The 23,943-nt window shown below is 42.8% G+C and overlaps 1 protein-coding gene across 2 annotated transcripts in view; it reads right to left on the bottom strand.

Moving 5' to 3' along the window:
* Hydin (HYDIN, axonemal central pair apparatus protein) overlaps nt 1-23,943 on the bottom strand; it is a 332,133-nt gene that overhangs the window by 145,182 nt on the left and 163,008 nt on the right. The window contains exons 20-24 of one of the 2 annotated variants that reach the window (XM_026777026.1): nt 22,318-22,591; nt 20,610-20,753; nt 17,202-17,345; nt 7,042-7,355; nt 6,412-6,538 (exon numbers count right to left, since the gene is read on the bottom strand). In XM_026777026.1, the coding sequence (XP_026632827.1) occupies nt 6,535-6,538; nt 7,042-7,355; nt 17,202-17,345; nt 20,610-20,753; nt 22,318-22,591 (880 nt within the window). In that variant the 3' untranslated portion in view covers nt 6,412-6,534. Of the gene's footprint in view, nt 1-6,411; nt 6,539-7,041; nt 7,356-17,201; nt 17,346-20,609; nt 20,754-22,317; nt 22,592-23,943 lie in introns of those variants that run through there. The other variant, XM_005345678.3, reaches the window with a different exon arrangement.

A 23,943-nucleotide genomic window follows, 5' to 3' on the forward strand; every position in this document is an offset into this window, starting at 1 on the left:
AGCATTCTGCTCTGTTTACTCCTCCCTCCTGTTTTAACCTATCAGGGCAAGCAGCTTCTTTATTTAATTAACCAATGACCTTCCTCCATCAAAACATCCAGAGAACCAGACTTCCACTCTCCCCTCCTCTCACCGCAGACCTTCCACCTCCTCTCCCAATTACCTTTTACCAATTACCAATTACCTTGCTCACCCCGACGACTCAACGTGAAAACAATGTGTTCTGGTGCTGCAGCGCTCGGTTCCCTTAGGCTCTCATATTTGATTTATTCATAATCTAATTCGAAAATGAAAAGCCCGAGTGGTCTGTGGAGACTACTCAGGCCCCATGCTCGAGTCTTAGTGCTGGCTCAGCTTTGTGGCTGTGAGGCCAGGAAGCGTGGTACTTCAGGTTATGAGTCCCAGGTGTCTACATCTCTCGTCTGAAGTGAAGGATAATTCAAGGATAGGCACTTCCCTGATCCTTTCTTATATGTCCATTGAAGCATCTCATTCTTATCAAGCTGTTCAGAGAGGCAGAAGAGACACACCCAATGGAAGACACATCCCTACAGTGACGATGGCAGCAGGCCCCAGGCCTGGTCAATATCTTTCTTTATTACATTTACATGTGTGATGGACTACTGTTCTTCACAGCAGGTCTAGAATACTGTCATGGGCCCTGGCTCACATGGATCAGTGTGTGGCTAAGGCAGTAGTGGGTATTTCCTGATTCTGAGTATCCATATTCATTTTGCTTTAAGCATCACCATGATCATGATGTTGTGTGTGTGTGTGTGTGTGTGTGTGTGTGTGTGTGTGCGCGCATGCATGTGTGTGCACTTGTCAAAGTCAGAGGCTAACTTTTAGGACTTGGTTCTCTCCTGCCTCCATGGGATCTGGAGGTCATCAGGCTTGCTTGGCAAATGCTTTTACCCACTAAACTTCCGTACCACACCTCTTTTTCTTTGTTCTTATAAGTGACATGAGGACTAACTTAGAAGGAAATGTATTCCCAAACAGCATATGTGCTTTAAGTGAATAAGAACTGCCTACAAAATCACACACACACACACACACACACACACACACACACACACACACACACACACACAATCTATACACCCTGCAGCTGTCTTGGCATCTTCATACCTGCCCAAACAAGAAAAAGAAACCACCCTTGTGCTTTCGTTCCTCTCACAGCCGCAGAACTCAGAAGAATTCTAATTGGAAAGGAAAGGTTAGTGTTGATATGTCTGATAAGTGACCTTTAGCCAGTGGGGTTTTTCTTTCTTTTTTTCTGGCGGTGTGCACAGAGACTTTCCGGAGGGCAGGTGGCATTTTTGGTTCTGTTATATGTGACATTCATGCCATGAGCTTTTCTATTTGGCAGGTGCCAGGAAGCTGACAGAAAAAAAAATCCTTAAACAAGTTATGAAAAACTACCTTCCTCTCTCTGCAGTAACCCAGGAAGGGGTGTTGATTAGCTAAGGGGAGAACCAGGCTTGGGAGCTCCAGGGACGACAGGAAGGATGTACTTGCCAGCTTCGTGGGGATTAAGCCCACTGGGAGGATGGATGCTGAGCTATACGTACAGGCGTGACATCCACTGGGATAGTGGACCTATTGGTGCTCATGGCATGGACTCTGACCTGGCAGGAGTCTCAGAGGAGGCTTCCTGAGGAAGAACACGGAAGCTAAGTCTTGAGGATGGACCAGGAGGAAGCCAGGGCAGAATGGGGAAGAGCTTTTGGCAGAGAGGGGGTAGCTGGACAGGAGCATCTCTGGGTGGGCAGAAGTTGACACATTAATTAAACAGAAGTTGTTACTTTGGTGTATACAGGGAGGAAAAGCATCTAGGAGGAACTCCGGGTAAGCACGGGCTAAGGCTGATCACCCCAAGCATCTTGTACTTGATTCTGAAGGGCATGAGTGACTTGAGTCATCACAGATTTAAGCTGGGGTGGTGATGGTGGGGACACAGACTCCTCACTGGGACCCCTAATAGAATGAGACTGTGGTGCTCGTGTGGCAGCAGGGGACCCGGTAAAGGCTGTCACAACCTCCCACGTCACAGGTGATGGTGAATAAAATAGAGTCCAAGCAGTGGAAACCAACAAGAGGTTTTTATAAGGTAGCACAGGTGAGTTTGCTGTAGTGGGCGGGGTTTGGATGAAGAAGAATTCTGGCTCTTCCCTGGGGAATAGTGATGCTACTCACTGGAACACGGAGGAGAGGGAGGGTTAGAAAGGAAGACACAGGGGTGGGGGTGGACAAGAATTACTGTGCAGCATGTTGAACGTGGGTTCTTTGGGAGACAGCCGAGAGAAGACATCAAGAGCGCCCTGAACTTAGAACTGAAGCAGAGGGGACCAGAGTCAGCAGTAGAAGAGGCTGAAGCTACAGCGAGAATGGATGACTGAGAGGAGGGGATCTTACTCCCCTGAAATGACTATTGGCAGAGCTGAGAAGGGAGGGTGGAGGGGCAGGAAGAATAGCAAGGGACTATGGAATCTGCCAGTCAAGAAGGAATGACCAACGACAGTTTCCACTCCATGGGGAGCACCAGGTGCTGCACACAGCTGCCAGTACACCTCTGAAGATGCATCCTCCGTTCTCTCTTATCCAAGGAAAGCCAGGCTCTCGCCATGCTGCTGCTCCACCTTCTGCCACATCTCCAAACCCAGGCTCTCCCTAGGCCAGTTTTGTTTAGAGATCCGTCCTATCTCAGCTTCCTCGACCTCAGGGGTCCACAGTCACTACCAGCAGCCCTTGGTGTGAGGCACGTGGCCATGACAACATGACAAGCACATCACCTTCCTGGTTTGGGGCGGGCACAGGAAGTGTGATTAAATTAGTCTGACCAGAATGAATCTTCCCTAGGCATTCAGAGTGTGGAATGCCTGTAGCCATTTGGAGCCTGGGAAACGCTTACCTTCGAATGTGGTCAACACGTGATGGTGGCGAGCAGAGGGAAGGGCAGATAGGTCATCCGTGATGATGGTGTTACAGGAATCTGCCTTAAGCCAGGCTAGGGCTAGACTGTTCTGGCTCTGCCTTTTGAGTTTTGTCCAAGGTGTGGGTTTCTATGATTTAAAAGTCCAGCTTACATCCATACCCAGTTCCTATGACTTGGAATCCCCCTTCGCTTCTGCTCTAGGACATGTGGACGTGACATCTCTGAACGCGTCACCACAGTATGTCCTCCATGGTTTCCACACCTGCTTCCCCCTCTAGCCTCAGTTAGGCTCATGTCTTGTCCATGTTCGTGTCCCTGGTGTAACAGCTGAGCTACTTATCAGCTCTGGCCAAATGACTCTTTGACCGCATGAACAAATGAATTATAAAGAGAGACTCACTATCAAGATAAAGGAAGATACTGCAGAGAGAAAGAAAAATGCTTTGATAGATGTTTGAGTCAATGAAAAATTCAATGTATCATAGTCAGCATTGGCCAAATGCCCCTTTTAAAATGTCATTATTTTAATTATGGAAAGAGCCTCTCAAAAAGGAAAAAAAAATAAATAAAGCGTGCCCTTGCTCCCAGATGGAAGAAGCTCATTTAGCTGTGTTACATCAGAATACTTTCACAAAATCTGGTATTCAAAGTGTATTAGGTCAGGTTGGCTGATTTTTCCATAATTATTTTAAATGTTCATCTACAGAATTTTGTTCCAAGCCCAAACAGTCCATGGCATTTAATGAGCAGGCTCCAAGGCTCAGGCCCAGGAATGGGCTGCCAGCTTTAATGAGACACTGGGTCATTGCTAGATGTCTACAGAAGGCATTCAGAGCGAGCCTTTGTTACCATGGTAACGAGCAGAGACAAGAAAAGGGCCGTTGTCACATGTAAGACGCAGATTATGTACTGGAAGCACTGACAAGCCACTAAGGACATAATAAGAGGTCTCCTCATTTAAAGAGGCTGCACACCATCCACAGCTCGACACCGGGCTGTCAAAACATGCAGGAAGGAAGTAGACATTATTCTGTCAGTCCCGGTCATGGACTAAGCAGAAAATGAGGTCCTCACCATCACCCATGATTTTCTAGCTCTGTTGTGTCTAGACATACAACACATATATGGACCAGAACAGAAATCCGTCTAAATATTCAGAACAAGAAATATGAAGCTCAATGGGGGTGCACACTCAATGTATATAGGCCATACTTTGGGTTTGAAATGCTTTTGGGGAAACTCTAGAGGCCAGGGAGATGGTTCATCAGGCAAAGGCACCTGCTAACAAGCCTGATGACCTGAGTTTTATCCTGGGCCTCACACAGGAGAGCCTAAGTTCCTATAAGTGTACCCTGACCTCAACATGTATGCCATGGCATTCACCTCACCCTTAAAGTAAGTAAAATGAAACCCAAAATGGTAGGGGCAGGGGAGCAAAGTTCAGTTAGTAAAGAGTTTGCCATACAAGCATGAAGACCGAGTTCGATCACCAGAACCCACAGAGAAAGTCTGGTACAGTAGCATGTGCTTGTTAGCCTAGCATATGGAAGGTTAAGAGGCTCACTGGCCCATCAGACGAGCTCCAGTATAGTGAGAGAATCTGCCACAAAAACCACAGATACCATCAGAAGGATGAAATTAGACCCATAGCTCTTACCCGGTACATAAATCACTCAAGCTGGATCACAAAGGTCAATTAAAAACTTGAAGCACTGGAACGGTAGAAGGAGAACACGGCAGAACACACCTATAGGCAACACATTTCTGGGTGGACACCTAATAGCACAGGAAACCACTCTAAGAATTGACAAAGGGGCTGACTATGTGAAATAATAATAATAAAAAAAACCCTTCTGTATAACAACATCCCCCTCCAATGCAACAACCAACCAAACCATTACAGACTAAGTAGACAGAATTGGAGACATTCTGTGGCAGCTATGTCTCAGACAAGGGTTAATATCTAGAATATAGGAAAAACTGAAAAAGATTAAACACCAGAGAAACAAAGTTGCCAAGCAATAAATGGGACAATGATCTGAAGAGATAGTGTTCAAAAGAAGAAATGCCAATGGCAATAAATATGTTAAATAGTGCTCCAAACTTTCATCTGTTAGGGAAATACAAATTCAAACTACTTTGATAGGGCAGGAGAGGTGGCTCCACAGTTCAGAGCCTAGAAAGGGAGGAACGAAAATGGAATAATTAGAGGCTTTAGGGGAGGGAGGTGGAGAACACAAACAGAGCAAAGCGAAGGTGGGGAGTCCAGTGGGAAAGGAAGGCAGACAGATGGGGGCCATCAGGAAGAAGAAGCAATCACAGCGAAGTATGTATCAAAATGCCATACTGAGACCTACTAGAAGCTAATTCTTTTGACTATAAAATGTCACGTAATCACATATTTTCCCATGGTTATTCATTGCCAATATTTTGTTGAGATTATAATATAATTAGTTCTCCCTTTCCTTATAAGCTAACTTTTAAAATTTCACATTAATTTAAAAAGACATGGTGGCTGGTGCCTGAAGAACAATGCCCAGGCTGTCCTCTGCTTCCACATGCGTGTGCACATATGTGCACACATGCACATGCATACCTGTACACACACACACGGAGTGGCAGACACATGGACATGTACACATGCACATAGAAAGCTCTGTAGCTGATGAAACAAAGACAAAAGTAAGTGGGGGCATCAAACTCAAAAGGAAAAGACCAACAGAGTGAAAAGGCTGACCAACTACGGAGCTAGTGAGAGCGCATCAGCTGTACAACCGAGGAGGGGCTAATTTCCAAAACTAGTAAGCAATTCCTACAATCCAACAGCCAAACCAAATCCCAAAGCCCCAAACTAACGGGCCCATTTAATAAATGGGTTAAAGATTTGAATAGACATCTCTCAAAAAATGTACACATTGTGAGCAGTGACATCAAAATCCTTCAGCATCACCAATCATCGCAGAAATGCAAATCACAGCCTGAGCGGATGGTCCCCTCCCAGCTGTTAGAGAAGCCTTAGACTGGTGAGGGAAGCCTGCTGTTGCCAGGACGCACAGCGGGGCAGTTGCTATGGGACTGAGCACAGAGGCTTCTCAAATTAAAACAGACCTGGGGAAGTAGCTCTGTGCTTGTCTAGCACACACCGAACTCTGGGTTCCGTCCCCAGCAGTAAGAGTAAGTAAATAAAACCACCATCTGATCCGGCAATCTCACTCTTGGGTGTTTATCCAGCAGGTCAAAAAGCAGGATCTGAAAGAGGTCTGTTCCTTGCAGCATTATCCCCCAAAGATAAGCCTTTCAAACAACCCAAACGCCAACACAAATGTATAAACAGGATGGAGCATTTACATACAGCAGATCATTCAGCTTGTTATGGATGGAAATTCTGCCGTATGTGACAACATGTGTAAAACGTGAGGACGCAATGCTTATCACTCAGCCACATCCCCGAGCCAACTTTTAGCTGCCTTCAGGATCTCTATACTGTTTCCCACAGATGACATCATCTTCTCTTCCTGGTAACAGTGTCCAGCGTTCCACTTTACCCAGATCTTATTAACAGTGTCATTGCTTCTTTTATAATAGCCACCTATGATTTATCTAAAATAATCAGATTCATAAATCAAAGAGCAGAGGGGTGATCACCTAAGTTTGGGGAAGAGGAGAACGGGTAACAACAGTTTCAGTTAGGTAGGAAATAGTGATGCTCTGGAAGCCTGTATAGAGCATCATGCCTGTTGACATTGTTCGAGACGATAGATCTCATGTGACGTGCTCTTACCACGTGATCAGTTAAAAACTCTGCAAGGACTTTATTTTTACTGACAGACTTTTAGAGTGCTAGCCACTATATCCTGAGAGAAAACAAACTTTTGAATATTCCTTCTTAACTTTGGTGGTGACAGGGTTTTCACAAATGTATTCCCTGTTTTGAAATTTGAGTTGAGCCACGACTTTAGACTCTGTGATTTCCATCAGCAATGATGCATTAGTCTGAAGATGCTCACGAAAGGCTGGTATAAAGACTACAGTTAACCCAGAGAAAAGCTACAAAGAGACTGTGTGAGCAATGCAGGTCTGGGGGCTTTCTGGGGAGGCCATACCTTATCTGATTTTCATCATTGTCCACAAGGAAGAACCAACGGAATTTCACAACCAAGGGGCTACAGTTGGTCATGGTGATGTAGCGAATGACCTCGGTATCATTCAGGATGCAGCCGAAGTCCACCTCCATCATCTCAAAGCTGAGGTTGGGGTAATGCACTTCTCCACGCAAGCTCAGGTTGTCCACCTGAGGGTGCTCCACATACTTAACTGATAGGACTTCCTCTGCCACCCAGTTGTTCAGGTCATTTCTGTAGGAGGGGTCAAACTTGACCAGCAGGTTTTTCTCTTCATTGACCTCCAGTTTTATAGGCTACAAACAAGATAATATGAAGTCACCAACTCCTGTACTTTGAAAGTCCAGCATGATATATGACACAGGACAGTCAAATTTATGCGCGTCCACAACTTTACATACACACATACATTCATACATATTTCTTTTAGCACACATATATGGTATTGTTTGGGTTTACAAAATTATTTTGTCTTTCAAACTCATGTTGAAATTGATTGTCACTAGGGATAGAGTCCAGGAGTGAGACCTGGTTAGTTGACACACTAGTGGGTTGTTACAAAGCAAGGCTGACCCTCATGTTGTCTTCCACACACACCCTCTTCTCTTTCCGCTTTCTGTCATCACCAGAAGAGTACGAGGCTCTCCCAGTGACATCATGCTTTTACCTGCCGAACTGTGAACCCAAATAAGCCTAATTTGCTTATTAAGTATTCAGCCTAGTACTGCTGGATCATCAGCACACAGACTAAGAGAGCTATGAGAGTGTGTGCACATGTATATATGTGTGATATTTGACGGAAATGATTTGGCTAAGAACTTCAGCGTTATAAGAATTTAGGAATTGATGCCAGGTGGTGGTGATGCACACCTTTACTCCCAACACCTGGGAAACAGAGACAGGCAGATCTCTGTGAGTTCAAGGCCAGACTGGTCTACAGAGCAAGTTCCAGGACAGGCTCCAAAGCTGCAGAGAAACCCTGTCTCAAACAAAACAAAACAAAACAAAAAAAGAACTTATGAATTGCGCAAAGTCAAACCTGATATGAGTGCTCATTATTAAGTATTCTTAAAAATTAAACTTTTTTTATTTATGTGTGCTTATTGCCTGCTTGTCTGTGTGCACAGCACATGTGTGCAGGTGCCCATAGAGGTCAAAGGGGGAATTAGAACACTGGAAGTAGAGAGACATGTGGTTGTGAGCCACGTGGGTGCTGGGAACCAAACCCAGGCCCTCCAAAAGAATAGCAAGTGCTCCTAACCACTGAGCAACTTATTAAATCTTAGCCAAAAATACACTAAGTTGGAAAATATTCTTGCTGGACAAACTGCGAAGTTCTTTCCTTAAGATAAATTTAAAGACTTCTGAAGCATGGAGGAATAGACTTTGTACAAAGTAGCCCAGATAGGATCAGATTTAATTTTAACGTCTTTCGTTGCCTACAATTCTAAATATTAAGGATGGTATTTTCCATTTCCCAGTGTTTTCTGTTCAGTGTAAAGTGCAGCATTTCAAACCATATAAAAACATCACTAAGAAAGAGAATTACAGACCAATCTCACTCATGAACATTGATGCAAAAATACTCAATAAACTACTGGCAAATGAAATCCAAGAATACATCAGAACCATCATCCATCATGACCAAGTCAGCTTCATCCCAGAAATGTAGGGATGGTTCAACATATGAAAATCTGTCAATGTAATCCACCATATAAACAAGCTGAAAAATAAAAACCACATGACCATCTCATTAGATGCCAAAAAAGCATTTGACAAAATATAACATCCCTTCATGATAAAGGTCTTGGAGAGAGCAGGGATACAAGGAACATACCTAAACAAAATAAAGGCAATATACAGCAAGCCAACAGCCAACATCAAACTAAATGGAGAGAAACTCCCAGCAATCTCACTGAAATCAGGAACAAGACAAGGTTGCCCACTCTCTCCATATCTATTCAATATAGTTCTTAAGGTCCTAGCTAGAGCAATAAGACAACAAAAGGAGATCAAGGGGATACAAATTAGAAAAGAAGTCAAACTCTCACTATTTGTTGATGATATAATAGTTTACATAAGTGATCCCAAAAATTCTACCAAGGAACTTCTACAACTCATAAACACTTTCAGTAGTGTAGCAGGATACAAATAAAAAAAATCAGTAGCCCTCCTGTACACAGATGATAAATGGACTGAGAAAGAAATCAGAGAAACATCACCCTTCACAATTGGCACAAATAGTATAAAATATCTCAGAGTAACTCTAACCAAACAAGTGGAAGACTTGTATGATAAGAACTTTAAATCTTTGAAGAAAGAAATTGAAGAAGACACCAGAAGTGAAAAGATATCCCATGCTCTTGGGTAGGTAGAATTAACATAGTAAAAATGGCAGTCTTACCAAAAGCAATCTACAGATTCAATGCAGTGCCCATTAAAATCCCAGCAAAATTCTTCACAGATCTCGAAAGAACGGTACTCAACTTCATATGGAAAAGCAAAAAATGAAGGATAGCCAAAACAATCCTGTACAATAAAAGAACTTCTGGAAACATCACAATACCTGACTCTAAACTCTACTACAGAGCTACAGTACTGAAAACAGCCTGGTATTGGCATAAAAACAGACAGGAGGACCAATGGAACCAAATTGAAGACCTGGATATTAATCCAAACACCTTCAAACACCTGATTTTTGACAAAGAAGCAAAAAAAAAATCAAATGGAAAAAAGAAAACATATTTAATAAATGGTGCTGGCATAACTGGATATCAACATGTAGAAGAATGAAAATAGATCCATATGTATTACCATGCACAAAACTCAAGTCCAAATGGATCAAAGACCTCAACATAAAGCCAGCCACACTGAACCTTATAGAAGAGAAAGTGGGAAGTACACTTGAACGCATTGGCACAGGAGAGCACTTCCTAAATATAACCTCAGTAGCACAGACACAGAGAAACAATAAATGGAACATCCTGAAACTAAAACGCTTCTGTAAAGCAAAGAACATGGTCAACAAGACAAAATGACAGCCTACAGAATGGGAAAAGATCTTCACTAACCCCACATCAGACAGAGGTCTGATCTTCAAAATATACAAAGAACACAAGAAATTGATCATCAAAAGAACAAGTAATCCAATAAAAAAATGGAGCACAGACCTAAACAGAGAACTCTCAACAGAGGAATCTAAAATGACTGAAAGACACTTAAGGAAATGTTCAACAACCTTAGTCATCAGAGAAATGCAAACCAAAACAACGCTGAGATTCCATCTTACACCTGTAAGAATGGCCAAGATCAAAAACACTGATGGCAACTTATGCTGGAGAGGATATGGGGTAAAGGGAACATTCCTGCATTGCTGGTGGGAGTCCAAGCTGGTACAGCCCCTTTGGATGTCAGTGTGGCAATTTCTCAGAAAATTAGGAAACAACTTTCCTCAACACCCAGTAATACCACTTTTGGGTATATATCCAAAGGATGCTCAATCATGCCATAAGGACATATGATCAACTATGTTCACAGCAGCATTATTTGTCATAGCCAGAACCTGGAAACAACCTAAATGCCCCTCCACCAAAGAATGGATAAGGAAAATATGGTACATTTACACAATGAAGTACTACAAAGCAGAAAAAAAATGACAACTTGAATTTCGCAGACAAATGGATGGAGCTAGAAAACATCATTTTGAGTGAGGTAACCCAGACCCAGAAAGACAATTATCACTCATAGGTGGTTTTTAAACATAAAGGAAAGAAAACCAGCCTATAAATCACAATCCCAGAGAATCTAGACAACAATGAGGATCCATATACATATATGGGTAGTAGAAAAAGATAAGATCTCCTGAGTAAATTGGGAGCATGGGGAGAGGGTTGAAGGGGGAGGGGAGAAGCAGGGAGGGGAGCAGAGAAAAATGTAGAGCTCAATAAAAAAATTAATAAAAAGTTCAGGGTTTTCTTGGTTCATTTTGTTCATTCTTTTCTGGTTTCCAATCTCTGTCATTCCCTTACTCCACTGTAGAAAAGCCATCTCACAGTTAGCAATGCCAGGAGCCTGAGTCAGGAATAAGAATCTTTCAGGGCTTCACAGGCTTCTGTGGTCCATTTACCTAGCTAGGGCCTATTTAACTATGCATTTCAGTTACATGATGGCATAGTTTCAGTTGATAGAGCCAGTCAGCTGGTGTGTGTGTGTGTGTGTGTGTGTGTGTGTGTGTGTGTGTGTGTGTAAGAGAGACAGAGGGGGGGTGGGAGGAAGAAGGTGATGGAGAGGGAGAGGGCAAGCACAAGCACCTCCACCTGTCTAAGCCCATCTCACAGGCCTACTGGACACCAGCTCTTCCATCTTGCCTCTGGCACACACACACCCTGGTACAATTTAGACAGAGACATCTCCATGCATCTCTGCACATTGGTTTAATTTTCTGTTTTGTTTTCCGAGACAGAGTTTCTCTGTGTAATAGTCCTGGCTGTGCTGGAACTCTATTTGTTGACCAGATTTTATGTCTCTGGAATGTCTACAAAGATAGACAAGATGTCTGTAAAGCTGGTTACTTCATGTGAGGGAAACTGGGGTAAAAGTATGAAGATGAGTGGAAGGCCAAGCTGATTTTTATTGATCTATCTATTATAAGTGAAATCATTTTGAAAGTTCTTTTAGAATAAGGTTCTACTTGTCCTGAGACAAAATGGTATAGGTTATTTAACAATGAGACATATCTTAGTGAAGTCACAAGACTCTTTGATAGCCCAGGAACTATAACATCTATGCAGAAAAGAAGAGAGCTATTAAAAGGTTTTTTTTAAATACTGACCTCAAACTTTTCCACAATAAATTATTATGCCAAGGAAATACTAGAGTTTTAATAGAAATTGTGTTGCAAGGGTTTTAGAGCCAGTCATGATATCCTTCGAGAAAAGGGGTAAAAGAAAGATACTCTCAGGACACAAGAAATAATTAACCATTCACACCCCCTTGTTTAAAAGAATTGACAGTGGACAAGATTCATCCAAAAAAAGAAAAATCAAACAAAGCACTTCGGAACCAAAAACCACTGCACACTGCCCAACACCACAGGAGAGTGAGTCCACACACCCTGCCTAAGGCAAGTGCTTGCTCTTCGCCAATCTGACAGGTTTATTGCATGGTGCTATACACCTGTTTGCTCCACTATGAGCAAAGCAGAACCTGTTTTCTTGTGTTTGAGAGTCTTGTGTTTGTTTCTTTCTGTGAACTCGACTCTCTTCTTCTGACTTTCTACTGGGATGCAGTTTTTTTCTTGTTGATTCATTCTATTTTTAATAAATTTGATCTTTTTATTAAGGTTATATGAATAAGTAATATGAAAACTGAAAAAGTACTACTAGAAATAGGAGCTCTTGATCCACCCTGTGTTCCTACCACTAACAGGCCATCATTAAAAAAAATCTTTAAAAAATATTTATTTATTTATTTGTGTTCATCTGCTGAGTTTTTGAGTACCACACAGGTGTAGAAATCCATGAAGGCCAGAAGATGGTATCAGGTCCCCTGGAACTGGAGTTACAGTGGTTGTGAGACACCATGTTGGTACTGGGAACTGGACATAGGGTCTTCTGCAAGAGTAGTCAGTGATCTTAACCATGGGACCATCTCTCTCTCCAGCCCTCCATTTCTTTTTTTTTTTTTTTTTTTTTGGTTTTTTGAGACAGGGTTTCTCTGTGGCTTTGGAGCCTGTCCTGGAACTAGTTCTGTAGACCAGGCTGGTCTCAAACTCACAGAGATCCGCCTGCCTCTGCCTCCCAAGTGCTGGGATTAAAGGCGTGCGCCACCACCATTTCTTAACTCTTGTCATGGAATTGGTCCACAGTACAGTTTTCTCGGGCTAAGAAGGGATGAGTAGGCAATGGTCACAGCTGGTAGCAGAATGAGGAAAAGGACGAGGGGCTCACTCTGGGACAACAGCACTGAGACCACCCAAAGCGTGAGACTTTCCCCAAATATTTTGACCCATACTTCCGGAGAAGAGTACTGTTTTTGTTTTGTCCATCTTTTCTTGGTGGAGTCTGGTGCATATATCACCCTCCCCATCTTCAGCACTCACCTCATATGTCCTGTCTCTCATCTCCAAGACACTCTAAAGCCCACTGTGTATAGCAGCTTCATTTTTTACATCTCCATGGCAACATTTTCTGAGGTGCAGATTTAATAGCATTTCCTCCTCCAAACCACTTCATCATTCTGTCTATCTAAGTTAGCTGAAAATCTCATCCTTTAGTTACATTAATCTTATCTCCTAGCCACTCTTTCATTGCTATGGGCTCTTCATTTGTGGGGGCCAGGGAGGGAATCTCTGCTTTTATTCCATTACAACCATAAGAACTACAGTGGAGCAAGACTTCTGATTAAGACTGGTACTTATGTCTGAATCTTCACATCCTCCCATACATTTGTTCTCCTGTGCTCTGTTGATGGGGAAAGCCTTGTTAACCAACAATCTTTAAGAGGTGGAACCTAGTTTAGGTGTGGCATTCTGGGACCGGGAGATAAAAACCTGTGCACCACTGAGGTGTGCTCTCTGTGTAGCTCCTGCGGTTGAGCAGAGCTTGGATCTTCTGTTCCTGTGGTGTGAGTTTTCCCCTTATAATAAATAAAATATATTTGTTTATCTTTAAGTTAGCCTGGTTATTTCCATATCTAAGATAACATCAACAGGTGGTGCCCAACATGGGTCCAGGAGAAGAAAAACTATGGATACCATCAAAATTAATAAGGTTTCACTTTGTAAAGTAGAAACTTCTTGAAAAAGAGAAATGACAGTTCATCTACAATGCTGAGAACCATACAGGTGGTAAGGAAAGCATATAGGGTTGCGGCAGTATCCTGCTCTTATCTCTACAGGAAAACACACATCTTCAAAAAATTCAAGAGACCCTGGATGTTTGAATGCTGACAGAAGGAAAAATAACTATCCACTAAGGGTAATTGAGAAAAGGGAATATGATTTATGAGGTCAGGTAATAGATACACTTACATTTAAACATATATATATATATGTATATATACATATATATATTTTTCAGCTGGTTTTAGAGTTGGACAATGGCTCTGTACTTCTCTAAATCCAAGCTTGTTGTTAAAAGGAACATTAAGAGTTTCTGTCTCATTGGGAGCTATCTGGTATGGGACAGAAGGAAGACTTTAGGGAAAAAAATTACTTTTTTCACATCTATTTTGTCTATATTGTATTCTTAATTGAATGTATGTCTCCATGAATAATGTTTAAGTTTTTCACAATGAACAATAGATTTTCCTACAGATCCTTTTCCTGCAGTAATATTTGAAGTTTCCAGGAAGAAGATGGGGCCCCACAGCAACAACTCCACTGGTTGTGATGCTGATAGCGCTACTATAAGACTGGTTTTTTTGGGGGGGGGGTACCAGCTACGGAAATAGTGCACCTTCTCATGATGTTCTGACCAGAACTCAAAATAAGAACTTTGAAAAATCCCTATTAACTGCTCAGAAATCATTTGCAACTATACTAGACAGCAATCTTGAAACTTAACCATCATTTTACGTTTCCAGGATCTCATAAAGAGAACATTGCCCCCATGACAGTGTGAAGAAATTCTAGAGGATGATGCCCCCTCTCCCAAAAAGTTTGTACTCAAGGCTGGGAACACCGTTTAGGGGTTGTTGATTGTTACTTATATCAGGTAGAGGGCTGAAATGGAAACTATGTTTATTTTAAAAAGGATAATAATAGTGGGTAATAGAGTGAATTATTTGTGAGCTATTATTTATGGATAATTTAAATTGGTATAGTTTTTGTATATTGATAAAAATTCACTTATGCAAGGTTATTCTGTCAGATTGTATACATGCATGTTTCTACCTCTGTTTAGGACATTTTGTATATTGATGCAACCTTTAGGATATAGTTTCATATTGTACTATATGAACCTCTGGAACCTCTGAACAAGATACTTATACATTGTTTACATTTTGAGGTCATTGTCCTCATTTGCTGCACATTTGTTTACAGATTATTTAATATTCTGACATGAAGTCTTTAAGTTATACAGGTATTAAATATTAGGTCAATAGTTGTTCATGTTTGTTATACATACAGTCAGATTAATTAGGTTCTCTAGATACATAGAGATTGTATTCTGTCTAGATAGGTAATCTTCAACCACTTCAAGGATTTGTAGAGCATTTAAATATCTTAGGGTTCTGTTGACATGAGACACAATTGCTCCTGACAGCACCAATCTATTCCCAAGAGAATGTTGAGCACTAAAGACAGTCCACTTGGAGTTTTTTTGTTTTTGTTTTTGTTTTTTTGTTTTTGTTTTTGTTTTTTTGGTACAATTGGCCTTTGGGCAAGAAACTGCCCATGCCTCAGTGACGGACAAAGTACTTGGTATCCAGAAATGGATATGCAGGACATAAGGAAAAAGACTGTCAAATCTTGCCAAGACAGGGAAAGATGGTTCTGAAAAATATCCTGCCTCTGAAAATGGTCTGTCAGTTATGCTTTAGCCAAAGTTGGTTACTTCAACATTGCAAAGGATACTTTGGGTGATTGCTTAGGTAGCTAATTGTCTCCAACATATATTGCTCGCTTTGGAAGCTGCTTGATTGCACTTCCTGCCTGCTCAAGTAATATTACTTCCCTCTCAGGCCTTCAATGGGGTTGAAGATTAGATAATAGCTACATTCCTCTTATGGTTTAGCCATGCTTATTTCCGATACAAGATTTAGACTCTTTGGAATAGAATTTTTATTAAAACATTTGTCATGTGCTCCTTGCTTAATATTGCTCATGTTGTTTGTAATCTTATACTTGATATCTGTTCCTATTGTATATAGTTTGTATTGGGTTTGGATGGCTCTTGTTTAGACAAAAGGGGAGAGATGATGGGGAAACCAATAACCTTTAAGAAGTGGAACCTAGTTTAGGCATTGCTTTCTGGGACTGGGAGATAAAAACCTGTGCACCACCCAGGTGCACTGTCTGTGTAGCTTTCTCCCAGTCGAACAGAGCCAGGATCTTCCGTTTCTGTGGCATGAGTTTTTCCTTATAATAAATAAAATATATTTGTATATCTTTAAGCTAGCCTGGTTATTCCCATATGTAGATAATGTCAACACCTGCCATCTCTTTGAGGACTCATATCTCATCCTTGTGGTTCAGAGCCTGGGTATATCAGCTGTACTGTCTCTGAGGCTATATGCGTTTTCTCTGGCTAAGTCCCATCAGTTTATTTGCTTCTGTGTCTTACTTGGGGCTTATCTCTGCTTTAGCTTTTTATGCTGAGAAATCTTAGTTGGTCTTCCCTCTCTTGTGATCGAAGGAGGTCAGATGGGCACTGTCTGGTACACCCTCTCTCCAAGCACTCTGTCCCCACCCACTTCAAAGGTCCATCTTGCTGAGTGTGGCTCACAGAACAGTCTCCTTAAGTCAAGGCTCTCTTCTCTGAGATCTGGTAATTGTTCTCTGCCCTTATTTCCACCTCTCCATTGGCGATCTCTCTAGAAGGAAGAAGCTTTCCAGATGGAGTATGAGCTGGATTTCCCCTTCACCCCTCCTCTTCCACAACCTTGCGGTGTCACCTGCCCATGGCAATTCTACTGTGACCCCATGCCCAGCAGAGAATCTCATGGACACCTCATGGGGCTATTTAGAGAGTGCTGCTTCTAGCCTCAGACTGGCAGCTGGGGTGGGCTCACAGCCTTCTCTCTTGGCTTGGATCAGGTTTTTCAGTACTTGCAGATAGGCTTATTCACTGGGAGACTGGACTCATCAGTTCCTTGAGACAGGGTCTTTGGTTAGATTTCCCTAATAGGAAGTCTTTGCCCTGTCGAGATTAACTTCATTACAATGGGCAGGAGCGAGTGGGTCACCCTGCTGGGCTGGCAGGTCTTATACTCTGCATGCATCTTCCCACTGGCTGAAGTTGAAATAAGTTATTGCTTATTTGCAATTACCTATAGTTTTTTTCTATTGGTTTCCCGGGTAATTTTGTATTTTTTTTCTGGACTGAAATTAGGCAGTATATTTTTACTACTTTCTTTTACACACACACACACACACACACACACACACACACACACACACACGATCCCTGCCAAGTTACCTTAGGAGTTGCGGGCAGCAGGGACTTATCAGTCTCACATATGAAGAAGGGTCCGGTTGTTGAGAGCAGCACGTTCACAGGCAGGGTGGTGACGTTCTTTATAGTCAAGGGCTGGTAATCAGGTTCCAGGATGGTATTAGGCTTCTGCACAGAAGGAAAGGGAAACAGAAGAAACAAAGGCAAGTCACAGTAAGTGCAGGGAGCCCGAGTAACAAGTCTCATTAGTTCTGAACAGGAACCTGGTCACCCCTCCCTTCATGGGGACATTTATTTCCCCTGGTAGAGATTTACGGAAATGAAGTGGAATGAGGTGTTAGGATTCTGAAACATGAACTTATATAACCCAGAAAACAGAGGATAGACTTCTGAGAGGCCCTGAGTGCTTAATTTAAAACAAAACAAAACAACCCCCCAAAACCCTATAGAAGCCTGGCTGCTAAAGCAAATTGTCACTGCCACCCTGCACACCCTACACACATTACCACCCTGCACATCCTGCACACCCTGCACACACTGCCACCCTGCGCACACTGCACACACTGCCACCTGCGCACACTGCACACACTGCCACCTGTGTACACTGCACACACTGCCACCTGCGCACACTGCACACATTACCAGCCTGCACACACTGTACACACTGCCACCCTGTGCACACTGCACACACTGCCACCTGCGCACACTGCACACACTGCCGCACTGCCGCGGAACAAAGTCTAATAAATCTGTGACAGCTTGTGAAAGACTTGAGGAATTGTTACAACAGATAAAACATTTGGATCATGTGAATCTTCCCCCTCTGTTTAAAATATCCACTTTACAGACATGTTCATCTTGTTACATTGGCAAGTACTCATGCATCTTCCTTGTAGATCTCCCCTATAGCAGAAGAGGCAGTGTTGATGCTGTCTCTGTGAGAACTGCTGGACTGCAGTTTTCAACCAGAGAGAGGGCTAGAATGGCTCTTGAGTGAGAGGGTTTTGCTCACTCTAACATTGGGGCTTACAATAATCTTTATGTGATCTGGAAAGGGGCATTTTAGCATCAGTAGGAGGTGACCAGGAGTCTCAACCTGTGACATCTATGGTAAGAACTCTGATCATTTGGGGGTTCTTCTGATATAAAGCATAGCCCTTAAAAAACACTTTCCACATTTTTACTTGCTTTCTCTCCCCGTTCTAATTTCATCACCCAACCCCAACTTTCACATTTCGACCTGGCCGAGTCTTCAGCTGTTTTCAGCATCATCGTCCCCTGCACTGTGGCTCTTGGGTCCCCAGGCCCTGGATGAGCTTGGATGCTGCAGCATCCTTGGGCTCAGGCCTCTACTCCACCAGCTCTTGTGCATTGCCACGGTGTATGTCAGACGTCTGCTCTGGGATATGTCACATGACACCAGCCTTTGGTTCTTTCCCTCTAAGAAGGGAACACAGACACTGACTCCCTTTGTATTATCAGTTCATGGAGAGGGAAGCAACAAATTTGGGCCCACTAAATAGGAGGCTGCACGGAGAACTGTCCACACAGTGACCTTCCCTGAAGGCTGCTGTGTCACTGCAGATGGCTCTGAAGTGAAGAAGCCACACTTGGCTGGTTTTGGCAAGAGGCCATCTGGAGGTTAGCGATGAGAAGGAACCGAAGTCTGGAGAAGTCAATCTATTTTAAAATGACCCCTTCTTTCGGGGCTGTTTGCCTTCCAAATATCAGTAGACGGAATCTGCTTCTGGGACTTCATGAAGCGAGCAGGCTGAAAGTTTCAGCTGACCTTTTCAATCCCACAGAGATGCTGTTCCATCTCCATCGTGGATGAACAACGCAAAGAGCCTAGAGTTGATAGAGTGGGAAGCAAGAGAGAAAGCCCCTCCTCTGTCAGGGTTTATATCTTTACATTCTAATGCACCATATCAGATGCACTGCCCTGGGCCAGCAGCAGGAGGCGCAACAGCTGTAAACTGGACAATTCAGCCCGAAAGTCAAGCCCCCCCAGGGCAGATGTGCTCATCATCGTCCCTGATAAATTCTAACAGTCGGCAGGAAGTGAGCAATGAGAAACAAGGTTGGGGAGAATCCAAGCTTCTGAGTTTGAGGAGAAAGAATGACAGAAACAAAGAGAAGGAAGCTCAGAGGACACCTTGCAGGAGTTGGTTATGTCCTTCTACCACGTGGGTCCTGGGGGGAGCTGAACTCAGGTTATCAGGCTTGGTGGCAAGCACTTTCATCTGGCGGACCATTTCAATGACTCTTCAATCCACTTTTTAATCCAATCATAAATTATTACCACATTCAGAATTTTGCATCTTTTAATTTTGTGATAAACACCAACAACAGACATTGAAGCAAGAATATGCTACCCTGCTTCTGTCAAAAGGCAGGAGGATATGAAGACAAAAAGGCACACTGTCTGCGTGTGCTATGAGTGTTTACAGGCTCAGAAAAATTGAATAAGAAACTATGCTGCATGTTTAGCATATAATGTCTTGTGCAGAACCGCTTTCAATTAATCCTCACTAAATTCCCTTGAATAGCTGCTTTCAGGGAAAATATGAAGCCACCAAATTCAGTGCAGCTGTTTGCCAATAACTACCTTTTCTGACTGCTTACGGTGAAAGGGTTGAAACTTCCCAGGAGCTCTCAAAGCAAGACCGTGCTCAGTGTGTCGTGGAGTTTGTCAGCTTCACGGCCAGCTCTGCTGCCATTCAAACCCTTGTACAACTTCCTCAATACTCACAAGGCCCGCAAGCTGGCAAAGCCAAACTCTTCTCCTCTGTATCCACTGTAGGTGCCCAGTACACGGCAAACATTCAGAAACTTTATTTGACTTGAACTTGTATGTTTCCCTGACCGCTGGACTTCGTTAGCTCCCTTATTCATATCCCACCATAGCATCTTGTCCATGGGGTTCTCAACAGATGTCCTGAATCAAATATGACGGAATCTACTCCCACAATAAACGGCTTTGAGTGCTCTCCTCAAAGAGGTGATGGCCGTGTAGGTAATTGAGTATGGGATGCCTAGCAATAGCAATCAGTAGGTGGTAGTCATTCTTACCAATTATTGTAACTGTTGCTGATTCTATTCCAACCCTTTCTCTGCAGTGATGTTTACTCTAACTAAAGCAAAACGATGGAATATTCACACACTTTCCTGCATACGCTGCACTGATAGACCCCTTCCCTTTGGTCTGACATACCAGGAATGATGCAAACAGGATTTCCATTTTATAGAATTATAGGTTTACATTCAGAATGTAGCTAAATGTATACTGGCCTCTGAAGCTTGAACAGAGAAGCAATAGCATCCTGGGGACGGGTATTAACAGGATTCCAGTTAGGTTAGCCTCTAACACGCAAGCACGAACATGTTGGCTCTGGCTAGAACGTCCAGCCTCGCTAGCCCAGCCCCACTGACCTTTTCCAGTCGATAAATGAGCTGCCTGGTGGAGAGCTGGATGAGAGGTGCTATGAATTCACAGATGATGTTCACAGACATCAACAAGCTTTTTCCCTTCTGGGCTCCGACAATGGCGTGGCATACCAGCTTTTCTTTGACTTTCTGCACACAACACACATTAGCAGTTTTGGATAACTATACTTCAGAGAACTTAGTGACCTAACAGTAGAAAACGTCTTCGAACCCAAGAAGGCCAGAGCTTTGTACGTGAGAAAGGACCCAGGAGTAGATCTATGCCATAAATAGATTGGATTAATGAGCATACAGGTTTGGGCTGTTAACTAACCCGACATTCTCATGGTTTGCAAGCCCACCTTGGGAAGCTTCCACTGAAGCTCCAGGTGTAATTAGCCCCCTTGCAGGCCAGATTTACTGCCTCTTAAAAACATGCTCAACTCTTGGTAACCACATTAGAACATGTCCCTGCTACAGACTGGGTCTTAAGATTAGGGCATGTGTTATATTCATCCCTGCATCCTTAGTGTCTAGAAGTGTTTATCTCATGGTACATACACAATCAAAGTTGGCTGATGCCCCAAATAACAAGACTCCCCAATGAGAGGTACCCTTTATGCAGGGAGGATGTATTCTACCTGAAAACGCTTTGTGAAGAAATAATGGAAAGAGATAAGGTGGAATCTGTGAAAATCATTTGCCAAAGAAGCTGGCAAATGGACCAGATTTCCCAACCTATCTCTGGGAGACAATTTCTTACTGCTTCTGATTTTATGAAGAGAAAATTCAGTGTCAACCCATAAGCTCTCTAAGCAGCAGCTCAAGCAAACACCTTATCTCGTTCAGAAAGTTTGTGTTTTGGGCGTGGGAAAGACTCCTGGGTGACTTGGTGATTTGCAAACTCCATAAGGGACTGTAATGAATAGATACATAGTGCCAATATGCTTAAGTGTTTTAAGCTGAGTGACTGGCACTGATGTAAACAAAACTAGAAAGTCCACTGTTAGAGATTAACATGGCTATTTCAGCTACATAAAATTGCATATGTATGAATGTTTTGCCTGCATGTACATATGCATACCACACATGTGCCGGGTGACTGAAGGGGCCAGAAGAGAGCGTGGGATTTCCTGGACTGGAATTATATAGCTGGCTGTGAGTTGCCATATGAATACTGGGAACCGAACATGGATCCTCTGCAAGAGCAGCCAGTGCTTTTAACTGCTGAGCTATCTTTTCAGCCACCCCAAAGATGATGTTTTTAAATGGGGTGTCATTTAGCTAGGCAAAGTTGTCAAAATAAAATGGGGACGTGGCTATACCTGAATAATAGAGGCAGCCCAGAGCATCTATAAAAGCATGTTATTTTCTGGAAAAAAAATTGAGAAGAGACTGCTATATGTTAACAGGGAAATTTCTTGGAGTGAAAACTGGACATTTTTCTACCACAGACTTGTTAGCTGGTCAGTGTTGACTGTGGTAATGAGAACCGGCTTTAAATGGTCCTTTAAGGTTGGGGTTGCGGTAGCTATAGAAACAAACAAAAAAACTGAGCAGAGATGAACCTTGAAAGCAAGAAATGCTGCCATGGTAACTCAGGGCTATGTGTAGTCTTTGAGATAAATATCAAGAGCCCTTCCTAAGAAACAGATATAGCACAGCAGAAATTTATTTGGGGGAAAAATAGCTTCTAACCATGCTCTCCTCTTACCCTGGGAATGGCAGAATAGCCTTCAAGTACCACATCAATCGTCTGGCCTGGGTACAACTCCATCCTGACAGGGTAAAGTTGAAACACGGGGCTCCCTGTATCTGCGGGTTCCTGGGAGATCTGGGACTGGCGACGGCTACGACTAGGTTCCTTCTTCATTGGTTCCTTCTTACTTTGCTTTTTCTCAGGGCGGAAGTCATCATTCATCCAGAACAGCTGCTGGACGCGCCGTCCTTTATTCGTCAGCTTGAAGCGGTAAGAGTGGATATCCAGGCTGGAAAAGAAGGGCAGGTGCTGAGACGCTCAGACTGTGCAACCCAAGATTTATTCTTTTGGAAGTGCTACAGAATGAGCACCAAGACATTAAAAAAAAAAAACCAAAAAACAAACAAAAACAAAAAAACCCCACCTGCTCAGGGAGTCTAGGTCACAAGGACACTTAGTGTGATTCAAGGGCTCCCAGGGTTGAGTCATGAACCTGGATTTTGTCCCAGAATCACCACTACCAGATAAAGGCTATGGGGAAGTGGCCTGTGCATCCTTTGTCTCCCCCAGCAGGTCAAGGTCATGTAGGATTCGTGAACAGAGTTATTTTAACACTCTCCTTATGAGAAGTGGTTCTGAGGTGAGGAAAGGAAAGCACAGTACCAGCTGGAGGAGAATCCCACTTGGAAATGTGTTGAATACATTTCTCCTGATCTAGGTATGGCTGGTAAACTGTGAGTTTACTTTAAACTCAGTGTGAACAACACACACCAATTAAGTCTTGACAGGACAGAGTGGCTGGGCTGAGGTAGACCAGAAGGCCAACCAGAGGAGACACTTTCCTCAGACTTTCTTTCTCATTTCCTCATGCTTTCAAGTTGTAGCTGGTTTGCCCATTAACTCATTGTTTCTCTCTTTATGGGTCTTTATGAAGGAGCTGGGATTTCTCTGGTATATTGAAAGAAGTTAAAATTGTGTGTGTGTGTGTGTGTGTGTGCTCCTAATTTATAGGCTTAATCAATATATTTTCCTTCAAGAAATAAGTTCATGTCAGGACAGGCAAGGTACTGCACCACCACTTGGGAGGCTGAGGCAAGAGGATCACCATAAAGCCAAGTTAGCCTAGCCTACATAGGGAGTTCTAGGTCCGCCAGGGTTACATGGTGAGACCCTCTCTGAAAAACTGCAGCATTCGGAGCAGTAGCAACAACATAAAGCAAACACCCCAGCGCATCTTCAACTGCTCATTTTTCTTTTAAAAACATATTAGGCTTTGTGATTTCATCACATTTGCTTGTCCTTGGGAAATGACAGATCTCACAAGTAAGTTGTAACATCAAGTAAGTAAATCAGGAGAAATAATTTTTAGTTGTCAGGTAGAAACATTTGTCTCTAAATGTTTATGCTCACAGAGCATACTCAACAGAATAATCTTTAGTCAGCATTTAACTTTATGACCAATGGTAAGTTTGGGGGACAAAAGGTAAACATATACAGTATGAATAACCTAGATAGGGCCCTTGCTGCTTTTTTTTACAGTATGATTTTAATAACCACAGAAACCTGTCCATCGGAGCCATCTTCCATTTTAGGAAGGTGTAGACGTAAGTCACAAACGATGCCACAGCAGTTTGGAATTAT

Source organism: Microtus ochrogaster, chromosome 4 (assembly GCF_000317375.1).
Source record: "Microtus ochrogaster isolate Prairie Vole_2 chromosome 4, MicOch1.0, whole genome shotgun sequence".
NCBI classification, from domain to species: domain Eukaryota; kingdom Metazoa; phylum Chordata; class Mammalia; order Rodentia; family Cricetidae; genus Microtus; species Microtus ochrogaster.